This window comes from Tupaia chinensis, unplaced genomic scaffold (genome assembly GCF_000334495.1).
Source record: "Tupaia chinensis unplaced genomic scaffold, TupChi_1.0 Scaffold144482_1, whole genome shotgun sequence".
In the NCBI taxonomy this organism is placed as follows: Eukaryota; Metazoa; Chordata; class Mammalia; order Scandentia; family Tupaiidae; genus Tupaia; species Tupaia belangeri.
Genome location: NW_006204341.1, coordinates 1514322 through 1527414, shown reverse-complemented (window position 1 = coordinate 1527414; position 13093 = coordinate 1514322). Strand labels below are relative to the sequence as shown.

Here is a 13093-nt window from a genome sequence, read left to right as displayed (position 1 = left end):
GTTCATTCTTGATGAAAATGAAGTACCCAAGAACTCTTAAAAACATGACTAGGGACCTGAGCATCACTTGACTCATTGGTACTCAACAAACAGACATGTGTTTCTTTACTAAGATCAGCCTAGTACCCATTTGGTTTATTTTCCAAGCTATGTTATTTTCAAGTAGTTTTGTTACTATAGCATGATTTAGAGTTCCAAAATGTGCCCTAAAAATACATGCTTTAGGGACCAGCAGATGACATAATGGTTACATCGCTAGACTCCCACATAGTCGACCACAGTTCAAGTCCTAGACCTGGTGACTTAAAATTCACGCTGGACACGTGTGCATACATGCCTGGAATCACAAGAGGAGAATGGAAGAGAAGGGATTGTGGGATGGCCATCCCCTTGGGGTGTGATTTCTCACTTTCTGTCTCTCTCTCTGAATCTCTGGTGAGCACATGCACCCAGCAAAAAAGTCTCTCTAAAAAACATATATGTTTTAAATGAAGATATAAATGTAATGATTTAACTCTACCAACTATTAAAAGATATTTTGAAGCTAAAATCATGAGTGATGAAAATGAAAACATATGTTTCTAAAAACCCACAAAACAAAATAAATATGCAATCAACAAACTGATGCCAATATTTATAATAAGTATTTCAATTGGTTACTCTCTTTAATAAAGGAATTAAAAATAAAAACAAAATGAAAAATGTAAGTCACAATAGATAAAGGGGCAAAAGACATGGTCAGTGTATAAAAGAATAAATGGATAATAATATGAAAATTTCCACTTCACTATTATGTGTTTATGTATGTGTGTGTGTATACATCCATATATATTTTATACATTCGATCACTGTATATAACATTACAACATGCAAAATTAATTTTCCCAGCATGAATACACTGTATGTTATTGCCAACAGATAATTATCTCACTAATATTTGAAGATATGCAAAAAGAATGAGTCAGATGCCATTTTTCACTTTTTATATTAGCATATTTTTAAAAAGATTAATAGCCGGCAATAAGATAGGACAAATTCATATACTGTCAATCGGATTTAAATTATTACAACTATTCTGGAATTCAATTTGGACTTCATTTTGCATACCCTGACAAAGCCACTTCTGCATATGGCATATATTAATATGTAACTATAAGGATGTTTATTGCTATACTATTAATAATAGCAAAATATTGGGAGCAACTTAGATGTCCTGCAGCCAATAAATGGTTAACTAAATTGTGGTATATTTGTATAATATAAAAAGAATGTGTGGCCATTAAAAATAATGTTTTCAATATCATGTTCTAGAAGTTTAATGATGTGGAAAATTTCTACAATAAAATGTTAAATGAAAAAATAGAACATAAAATTGCATATATAGTTTGATCTCAACATTTTTTTTCCTTTTAAAAAAAGACACTATTCTGGCAAAAGTGAGGAAAATATCTGGTCAACTAATAGAGCTGTCTGCCACCAATTGCAATATTCCACTCATTTCTAGTGAGTGAGAAACTGTACACAATTCAGGATCCCTGAAATGACAAAGAAAAGCATTAATCAAGCAGTTTTAGATACAAAGAAGGGGGGAATGTAAGTTCATATGAGATGTTTTCAGTATAACTGTATAAAATAGATTATCTTTCTCTTATCAGTGTTTAGGATACAAACAGCTACTCAATGAACATCTCTGAAAGCAGCCTAAAAAGTTTTCTTGGTATCTTTAACCTGAAGTGCATAGACCCATACCTCCATTTGCTCTGTTTATAGAAACAATGTTTATCTATTGATCGTAAATCTTCCACAACATCACTTTTGAAGAGCTTTGGAGAAAACAAAGCTCACTGTACATGTAAATAGCAAAGGTCTTCTTTTACTTTGCTTTCTAGGCAACTAATTTGCATTAAAATAGGATATTTCTGTGACACAATATGCAGTATATATAAGATATAGACTTTGTTTATGTTATCCTGATGTCAGGGACTGGAGTATTGCATTAGGTCAACATTGATACATCCACATCCCTGTGCAGCACCTGGAAAGAAACACTCCTTCCATAGACAACAACAGACAGCTGCCTACCTAACTTTTGGGAGGAAGGAGTAATCTATGTGGCCTTTCTATCACAGTTTTTTAGGCCAACTTGATCTCCTTGTGCAGTGTAAGATACTGCCTTGTCCCTTTGGCATATACTCACTTTGTTAGAGGACCCGTTGCACACTTCCAGGTTGCATGATGCAGGCTTTAGTCTTCTAGTCTGTCATGTCATGTTGCGTCGAAGCTTCATCTGTGCTGTGCTTATTCTTAAGTTATTTCACTTGACAGAGTTTTCAGTAAGAAGGAAATTAATGAGGTAGATTTAGATATGGATCTGAAACTTTGTGACATTCAGGTATTTGTGGAGGATGTGCTTTGTATGTAGTTGCTGAATAAATGATTGCAGGAATGAATTCTAGAGCAATACAATAATGGGTTTAATCCCTTCACTGCCGAACTCTGGAAGGTTTTAAGATGAATGCCAAATCAATTTATGCTTAGAAAAGGTGTAAAACTTATTGTTCTTATGAAAGCAGTGAAGGCTTTGACATTGCTTTGAGCTGGTTAACCTCATATTGAGAAGGTACAGAATCATGTTTCAGCTGAACCATGTGTTTATATTCTCTTTTGGTGAAAGATTTGAATATTGTTTTCATTTTGGTCACCCTTCTTCCCTAGGATGCACATTGTCATATAACCATGATCCTCTCTTGAACTTCATGCTTTGATCAGGTCACTCTCCATAGTATCAGAACCTGTTCACCTTTGTGTGGGGCATATTTCAAAGACAAGGCTTTGATGACCAAAGAGAATCTATTAGGATATACATACACGACTGTAGTGGATGTAGAAGATACATCTTGGGACTCACATCTCAGGCTTCTTCCTGAATTAATTCTCATGTTTATAAGCAATGGAATCTCAATGAATTTTTAGACCATGGGGGTATATTAGATCCTCTAGATTTTCTTTTTCACTATAATTACTCTATAAATTAAGGAAAAGACAACAGAGGAAGACCATCGCAAATCATTTTCCCCATTCTCCAAGGAAATGTGCTTTCCTATATCTCATGTACAGTGTCCCCCAAAAGTATAAACACATACACAGACCCCTCTCCTTCTTCTTCCTCTCTTTGATTTCTAAAAAGATAATAGAAAGTTTGGAGAGGGATATCACTACTTGTTGACAAAGTCCTTCATATCTCAGGTAAATACATGTGTCTTAAACTATTGATGTTTTAGAGGAAAGGCTTCTATTTTTGTTGTCTAAACTACACTATTTTTAGTAGTGCTGGGAGAATAAGATTAGTTATAGAAGGAAATTTGATGGCCAGCCAGCGGCATGGTGGTCTAGGTGGATGGATTCCACATGTCTGACTGCATTGTTTGAGTCCCAGAGCTGGTGGTTTGAAAAACAGGCTGGGCATGTGTGTGTGTGTGTGTGTGTGTGTGTGCACCTGTGTGCCGGAAATCCTGAGAGGAGAAATAGAGAAGGGATTGTGGCATGGCCATCCCCTCTGGGGGATGCTTTCTCATTTTCTCTCCCTTTCTTCCTCTTCCCTTCCTCTTTCTCTCTCTCCAGCAAGCATACAAACCCTCTGGATAATTTAAAGAGAAAAAGAAAAGAAAAGGCGATTTGTTTCAGTCTGGTTTCCATGGAGCTCTCAAATTATATCTTTGGGCACCCACTTCAGCTATGTTTCCAAACAGCAAATGTAGTCAATCTGGCAATCACCCAAATTACTTCATCATCTCTGACAGTAAGAATATCTAACATTGTTTTCTTCTCTCATAAATGTGATGCCAACTGTGAATCTGCCCCTTATGAGGTCCAGGCTACTGATTTTTACCTATTAACATTTAGTACTATAATAATACAAATAGTATTTTCAAACATTTCAATGATTTTCAGTCTCTGCTTCAAAGAGGACTCCAATTTAAAAAGTTGGCATCATCATATTACTAGCCATTAGAATGTGAAGACAGATGGAAAATACACCCTGACCCCACCCCGCCACACACACAAGGAGGCTTCAAAAAGTTTGTGGAAAATGCATATTATGAAAAAAAAGCTATGCATGTGTTTTAATTTTTTCACCAAAATAAACTAGTACTTTAATTCCATTTTCCCCACAAACTTTTGAAAATCCTATGGTGTATGCTTTACAATATCCTCTAAATTTTACTTCTTCCTTGATCTATAAAAGTCTAGAGTGTAAATATATATTTTATAAGTAAATTCATTTTAATCTTAATACAGATAATTGGAAATAAATCAAAAGATCCAGATCAGTCATTGCTGCCATTATTTCTAATATCTTTTTTTCTAAAATAATATTGTAGGTTGGCATTTCAAAACTATAAGTGGTAACCCTTATAGAATTGCTTCTTCTTTTCATTATTTCATTAACTGATGAACCTCTTAGGCATCACTCCCCCAAAAAATTAAAAAGTGGGAGCAGCAGGATGAGGAAGGAAGGAAGGAAGGAAGGAAGAAAGAAAGAAAAAAAGAGAGAGAGATCAAAGAGAGTGAGAAAATCTAGAATAATTCTCATTTGTACATGCCAAAAATTGGATTTGTGTTCTAAGTCAAAGTTAATTCATGCCTTCCAAAAGCTTTAATGTCCTTTCCTCAGTTTGTTTTCATCTAAAAGTTTTTAGTTTTTTCACACTAAATGCCACCAGTAAATTGCAAGTTGATGTGAATTCTCACATTCCATTATTTAATACCGTGAGGCTGGGTTTGGGGATGTTATATTTGTCCTGGAAACAGTGAGTACTAGTGTTGGGTGCCAGTGGTCCTGGAGTGAAATGTAGATGCCTGTTGACCTTAATAGGTAGGACCACCATGGCACATGCCTTTTGTTGAGCTGGCATAATCTGGGAATACTACCGTCATTCATATCTGAGAGCTTCAACACTGAATGTTTAAATTCTAGCAATAAGATAGGAGCCATTATATTGTATTCTTATTCTTAAATGTTTTCTAAGAAGTCCCAAACCAATCTGTATGCAGACCAGTGACATCTAAGTAATAAGCCCTTCATTTAGGAATATTATCTTCACATTTTGAGCTAAATTATGATCCATATCAGAAACTAAATAATGGGCTTTTAAAATGGTATCTTCAAAAGGATACCCTTATTAATCCATCACTCAGATACTTTTCTGAGTAGAAAAAATGCCTCTTTCTCACCTCTCGGTGATTTTATTGCGTTATGAAGTGCTTGGTAGGCTTTAAGCTTATGACTGGTTGGCTCAGTGCACTTACACTTTGGTGTTAATGAGGCCAAGGTCATGGGAGCCACTTAGCTTTGCTCTACTGACCACAGACTTCCGGGAATCAGTAAAGAGATGGGAGCACAGAGAAGAAAGGCAGCATGGCAAAACCTCAGCACTTCTTTGCCGATCCTCCCCATGTAACAAGCAGGATGTGTTACTTGGGCTTCATCATCTGAGAGAGGAAATGAGTAGCAGCTTGGGAGGCCCCAGCATCTACCTCTGTACAAAGTAGGCCTGACATTTAGGCATTAACTTTGCATTATAATCCCCCATCATACCATTGATTTGCTGTGTAACCTTCATCACTAAAGCAGAGATAATAGGATAGAATGAAATGGGTTACCTCCCGGGGATGTTGTGTGAATTAGCAAATTAACGAGTGTAAAGTGTTAGCATTTATGTAAGTGCTGGTGGTTGTCATTATTTCTAGGGGCCTAGTCTCATTCTCAATAGAGAATCTAAGTATATTATGCTTTTGTCAGAAAGGGATTTTCACCCACATCAATTGCATTTAAGCTGCGCATAAAACAGAGGTGATAATAACATAGTAGTGATCATCACAATGCAGAACTGTAAACCTTTTTCCTATTAAAGCTAAAACTATTTTCAGCAACTTCCGATGCTTTTTAAACTTTGCTTTCCAAGCTTTGTGCCAACTCTTATCTCTATAGTGATTATTCTTCCTGTATGTGGCAATGGGATCTCGGATAGGTCCCATTCATTATTCATTCCTGTAATGACTATATAATGTATTGAATTTGTTTACATCACATAATCAGGCAAACTTGGGAGTTGGTTTAAATGTCACATATTGCAATCATTGTAAAAAATAAAAACTATTTTCTGCTCTGCCCACGCTGGTGTCCTCTAGAGGTAGCCAACATACAGATTGAAAACTCATGGGGAATTGAAGTGCTTTCCAACAAAAGGCACTGTACATAGATCCTTTCAATTTAACATCTTTACCAAGGAATTTTGTTGTTGCCTGCTATTTCCAAGGGGACTGTGCTTGAGAGAAATCTTCCATTTCTTTTATCACTCTGACTTCACTTACCAAGAAAAGTCATTTATTGCTGATTGCAGAACTCTTGAACTCAGCCTGGCAGCTGCAGAGTGAACGCCTCAGATCTGGGCTCCTTGTTACTTATTTACATATTCATTTGAAGTGATTTTCAGGACTATTTGAAAACCTCTCTCGACCTGACATCTTGTAATAGCCAACATGAAAAGCTCACCATGTTTTTGGTTCTTTTTCTCTTTGTCTTACAGATAACAGACGAGTACCTTTGGAAAGGTCACGCTCTCGCCACAATGGAGCTATCTCATCCAAGTGATTCCTGATGCCAAAGAATATGAAAATATTTAAGTAAACAAAATCATACCTTTTGAGAAGAACAAAACCTGCACTCAAGGGATGGAACAGAAATAAGTGCATTTCTGCAAAGATCAAGCTAATCCTAATGAAGTAGTGTTCATTTGTATATCTATTGCAAGATACCTCCCACAATTATCCTAATCTGAACACAGTTATCAGGCTTATAAAACATGTGTTCCATTTTAGTGTAAAGATATGTATTCTTTGTTAATTGTATGTGACCTGACTATGATGATGAAAGTGTGAGAAATCGAAGTGTTCTAAAGCTTTCAAAAACACTCAGTCCATCAAAAATTTTAAATCTTAAATTAATACATCATTCCCCCACCAAAAAAGGAATTGAAGAAAAAGAATAGAAAGGTAGATTTATTTAACATCTGCTTTTGCTTCCAATTCCTGTTAGAGTAGAAAGATAAAAGGCCAAACACAATGTGCATGTAAATGATGTGAGAAATCACTAATATTGCATACACTGTAAAAGAAGCCATTTTGGACATCTAAAAAAGTGCTGCTCTGTCCTAGTCAAGTTATTTAGAACCTTATTTCAACTGAAAGCTGAGGGATTCATCTGGTCTGGCTGAAATTATACTTACCACTAGTCTAGTGTTTCAGCATGATATTGCAGGCACTTATCATTGCTAAAAATAAACCAAAGTTGAATAGAATCAGTTAGAGAAAGTGATTTAAATGTTATTTAAAGAGGTATTTTCTAATGATGCACAGATATCTACTTTATACAAATACTTTATATGGCTATTTTTGAGGAAAACCTTGCTTTTTAATGTCTAGGCTAGGGATAGACCTGAAAATTCCGCTACCTTTATTTAGATTTTAAAGGCACACATTGCTTCTTATGCTTTTTGGTTTATTTCTTCTCCCTATTGCTTCTTTCTCCCTTGACCCCCTTTGAAGGTAGAGAAAAGAGTTCTAGAAGGCCTGAGAAGAAAAAAATTTTGTTCTGTGGGAGGCAGCAGAAAACTGTCTGAAAGGTCAATTGTTTTATCTCCCTTTCTACTCCCCCTTTCCAATTCTACTTTGAGAGTCTGAAGAAAAAGAAGTTCTTTGTATGTATGTATATATATATGTGTATATATTTATCTCTTGCTACAGTAATTTCCATATTCCAGTAACTAAGTGAACTTCTCAATCATCATCATACTTATCTTATATTAACAAATTAAAATGATGCTGCCAAAACAACTCTAGGTAGAAAAACAGGCTCTACATTTTTTAAATAGATGAGGGAGCAGAAGTTACACTTAACTTGTCTATTATTTTAAAATATGCACTAAAATAATGGGGTATAACTTCTCTAGAGTGTGATTTTAAGACTAATTCATGCAGATGATTGTGATTATTATAAAAGATTTCTTATATGTATATTTCTCAGTAGAAAATCCTTTTCTACTTTTCCAAAGCACATGATAGACATTCAGAGAAAAGAAGAAATGACTGGTTTGGCAAGTCACCATCCGAGATAATGTAAACAATGACCAATAGCTAACAGATTCCTTTATATAGATGTATTGATATAATGATTCAAACTGCTGCCTTTTCCTCCAGTGCATTCTTACTTGGGTGTTACACTTCAAGAAGCTCTGAAGCTGCTATAATAGAGAAATCAGAAAGAGTAATAGTATCTAAGATTTTACAGTTTTATCTTATCTGAACACACACACTTACACACGCGTGTTTAAGGGACCTAGCAATTTCACACACTATTTTTTAACAACAAAAGTTTAGGTTCTAATTAATGTAAATACCTAATGTGTGTATTTTTGAATTTACAAAGTCTTTTCTGAAATACTCATGGCATGGCTTCTTTGAGTCTTTTGATAGCTTTGCAGGCTATAGGAAAATGATTTAGAACTATTAATGCTGACTAACATTTGGGGGCATTTGCCATACCATATTATCAAGCTGGTCAAGGTAGAAATACTGATGTGTATCACCTTTTCCAGATGTGAACTTGCCTTATTTTCTAGTTTGTGAACAACAATGAAGTATTATTATTGATAAATTATATGTTTTTACTTAGAACAATCCCACTTGCTTTTCATAAACATCGAAAAATCTTTCAGGGTCTTTCATGTAATTCCAATAATTAGGTTAAAGAGTTTATTTCCCAGAGTTACAATGGTCCTGCTCTAGACATTTGCAGTTTTGTTTAGACTGAAAGTATCACACAAAAAAAGTACATAGTGGTATATTTAGTGAAGACCCAAATTATACTGAAATCTTTTCTTGGGTTTATTATTGCCACATATGAGAAGCACCATTTATGAAGATTTTCTTTATAATGTTAAAAAGACATGTAAAACCTTCAAAATGTTAACTAATTGTATTAGCTTCATTTGGTTGCTGTAATAAATTACTACAAACATGGTGGCCTAACACAACATAAATTAATTCTCTCATAGTTCTGGAGGCCAGAAATTAGAACTCAAAGTATCAGCAGGGTCATGTTCCCTCCAGACTCTTCTCTTCAAAGAAGATAATTCTTCCTTGCCTCTTTCAGCCTCTGGTAGCTTTGGCATACCTTGGTTTATGGCCACATGTCTCTGTGTCTCTCTTCTTTTCTTTTCTTTTTTTTTTTTTTAATTTGCCAGAGGACGCATGCACTCACCAGAGGGAGACAGAGATAGAGAGAGGGAAAGCAAAGAAGTACCTCCCATGGATCATGGTCATGCTGCAATACCTTCTCCTCTGTCTCTTCCTCCTTTCAGAATTTTTGAGTACACATACACACATGTGCCTGGCATGTTTTCTCAAGCCACTGGGTCTAGGACTTTAACCATACTGTCAGCTATGTGGGATGTAGCTGCCTTAACCACCAGGCTATGGACTGGTCCTGAGCACATCTCTCTCCACAGTCTTCCTATCACCTTCTCCTCTTTCACTCTCACCCTACCATAATCTTTACCCCCCCACCACCAAATAATTTGTCTTTCTTATGTGTAAAATACATTCACCCCATTGATCCTATCATTTCTAAAAGTCTCAATCTCCTACAGCATCAACTCTAAGTCCAAAATCTAAATTTCATCAGTTCATAAAAAGCTGACTTGCTTTGACTTTATATTGTGTAGTGCTTTGTACTTTTTTATTTTTGAGAAGTTTTTGCTATAGAGCGCGTGCGCTCGCCAGACAGACAGAGAGAGAGAGACATAGAGACAGAAAGCGAGAAATCACCCCCCTCAGGGGGGATGGCCACACCGCAATCCCTTCTCCTCCGTTGTCCTCTCGGGATCTTGAGCACGCACGCACACACACCTGGCGTGAGTTTTAAGCCACCAGGTCCATGATGTGACCCACGGTCAACTACGTGGGAGTCCAGTGACATAGCCATTACGCTAACTGCTGATCCTGTGCTTTGTACTTTTGAAAGGACTTTCACTTTTTACATCCATTATTCCATCATATCATTTGCTCTTACTCTTATGTTTCCATCATCTTGTCAATCTTCCACTGCATCTCTCTTACAAGGGTGATTACAATGGCATTTCGGGACCACTCAAATTAATTCAGTATAATCTCCCATTTAGAAGATCCTTAATTTAAGTACATCTACAAGACCTCCCCTCCTTTTTTTTTTTATATGTTAACATTCATGGAGTCTAGGGATTAGAATATAGATATAAATATTTGGAAGCCATTCTCAGCCCACCACAGTCTTTACCCACCCCCCAAATTCATCTATTTTATGTGTAAAATACATTCACCTTATCCCATCATTTCCCAAAGTCTCAAGCTATTACAGCATCAACTTTAAGTCCAAAATCTAAATTTTATCAGTTCATAAGTCCCAAATCTCATCATATAGATCATCTACATCTAGATCATTGTATATGGTTTATCCTGGTACAAAATTTCTTTCTGAGAGCCAGTGAAACAGAAAAAAAGTTATCTGCTTCTAAAATACAACAGTGGGACAGGGATAGAGTAGCAAATACAGGCATTCATATTCTGAAAGGACAAAATAAAAAGTGGAAAGAAGCCACTTGTCCCAATCATTTTCAAAATCTTGACAAATTCCCCTTAGGTTTTAAGGCCTTGCAATAATCTTGTGTCTTAGAACTCTACCCTTTGGGCCAGATGGTCTTTCCTCTTGGATCATGGATTGGGCCTCTGACTCTGTGTTCTGCCTTTATCCATGTTTGGACCTCTGCCTCTGAACCACAGCTCTGCCCTATGGGTGGTCCTTCACCTTAAAAGGTAGCTCATGTTTGTAGCTAAGTAGTGTGCTTTTGTGTTCTTGTTTTTATCATAGGGCATGTGCACTCACCAGAGAGGGAGAGGAAAACTGAGAAATCACCCACGACCTCCAACAGGTGGAGGAGATAGCCATACCACAATCCATCCATTCTTTGGGATTTGGGGCACGCATGCACACATACCAGGCATATTTTTCAAGCTACGAGGTTAGGGACTCGAACCATAAGGTCAGCCATGTAAAATCCAGCTGCCTTAACCATTATACCACCAGCTGGCCCAGCAGCTTAGTAGTTTTATCACCCTATTTCCTTCCTTTAGAATTTTGGTAATATGACAAGTTATTCTCATTTTGTCTTATCTTAGTACCTATCGGGCCAAGACAGAAGTATTTCTGTTGATAGAACATTCTCAAAACACTTGTGGGACTCTCATATATGTCATATTGATTTAAACCTTTACAAAAGAGGATCCTCAAATATTTCCTGGGTAACCCATCTCTGTTACTGGCTTCTGCTGAGATGATTGAGTGAATCCATGAGCCAATGCCTAATCTTTTTAGCACCAGCCAAAGGTTATGTAGTCACACCATTGGCCTTATCCCTAGAGCACACTTTTCTAGCAGTGAATCTCAGAATTTTAAGCAACTTTTACAATCTAAATAGACTTAGAATTTTCAAAGTCATCAAGTGCTAGTTCATTGTTCTTCCCTCAGTTTATCTCTTTCCTCTCTTATTTTAGTATAAGCATCACAAAGAAAGTAGGCCATACATATAATACTTTGCTAAATTCTCCTCTGCCAAATATCTAAGTTCATCCTTACAAATTCTACTTTCCACAAAACTGGAGACAATCTAAATAAGCTTTTTGCTACTGTCTAGTAAGGATTGCCTTTCTTTCAGTTCCTAATAAAATGTTTCTAATTTCCTTTTAAGCTGTCACCAGAAATGCCTTTAACATTCATATTCCTACCAAGAGTCTGTTTAAGGCAATCCATGCTTTTTTAATCATACACATCAAAATTCTTCCAGCCTTTACCCATTGTCCAATTTCAAAATCACTTTCATGGTTTTAGGTAGGTGTTACAGCAGTATCCCATTTCCCCTTACCTAAATATGTATTAGATTCCTGTGGGTGCTGTAACAAATCACTCCAAACATGGTGGCTTAAAAAAATAGAAATTTAGTCTCTTGGAGGCCAGAAGTCCAAAATCAAAGTGCTAACAGGTCTGCACTCCTTCTGGAGGCTCTAGGAGAAATCTGTTCCTTGTGTCTTCCAGTTTCTTGTGGCTGTTATGATTCCTTGGCTTGTGGCTGCATCTATTTCTGCTCTGTCTTCATATCACCTTCTCCTCTGTGTATATAATCTACTACCTCTGCCTCTCTCTTATAAAGACACTTGTCATGGCATTTAGGATTCATCTAGATTATTCTTGATAACCTTCTTATTCAAGATTCTTAGCTTAATCATATCAGCAAAGACCCTTTTTTCCAACTAAGATAATATCATAGATTCTGGGGATTAGGACATTTTCATATCTTTTGGAGTGAAGGGCCACCATTCAGGCCACACTACACTTTAGTCATTGCACATAAATGTACTTTTTTGCTTTATAAAATGCATCCTTGGTGCTCAAGCCAAATTTAAGATTGTCTTTAAAAGCTATTGTTTGCACAGGCTGTTGCATGCTTTGTTGTTAAATGGATGAACAGTTATTCTCAATTTTGGTTGATACTTTTGTCACTGTGGCCAATAAGCTTGAAAAGAAAAATAATTGATACTAACTCTGTGCTTTGCTGTATCTCTTCTGCCCCTTTTATAAAGTCTTTGACCAAATGTCTTCTATGATTCATAATGCAGGCACAAAACTACCTCTGATACAGAAGGATTCTTTACAAGCATATTTTAGATATTGTGAATCCCTCAGCTGAAGGGAGAGGTGGAAGTAAAGGCTGCTTTGAATGGGTATTGAGGGAGATTGTGTCCATATCAAGCCACCCTGAAAAAGTATTTCAGTAGCAGTAGATCTGTGGATTTGTGTTCTCATTTCACCTTGAAATAAACACCTGTCTATAAGCAGAACCAAGAATAACTTGCAATCTATCTGTAATGCCTACTTACTTACTCAATAAAGTTTAGATATACACTAAATGTTGTACTGCCTGTAATAATTAATATTAAGCAC

The 13093-nt window shown here is 36.3% G+C and overlaps 1 protein-coding gene across 1 annotated transcript in view; it reads left to right on the top strand.

Annotated features, from left to right (window-relative positions):
* DIAPH2 (diaphanous related formin 2) overlaps nt 1-9321 on the top strand; it is a gene marked incomplete at its 5' end in the record, with an annotated part of 1076033 nt that extends 1066712 nt beyond the window's left edge. Inside the window, 1 exon segment of the mRNA XM_014583678.2 lies at nt 6591-9321. Within this exon segment, the coding sequence (XP_014439164.1) occupies nt 6591-6655 (65 nt within the window).
* Between the last annotated feature and the right edge of the window lie 3772 nt (nt 9322-13093).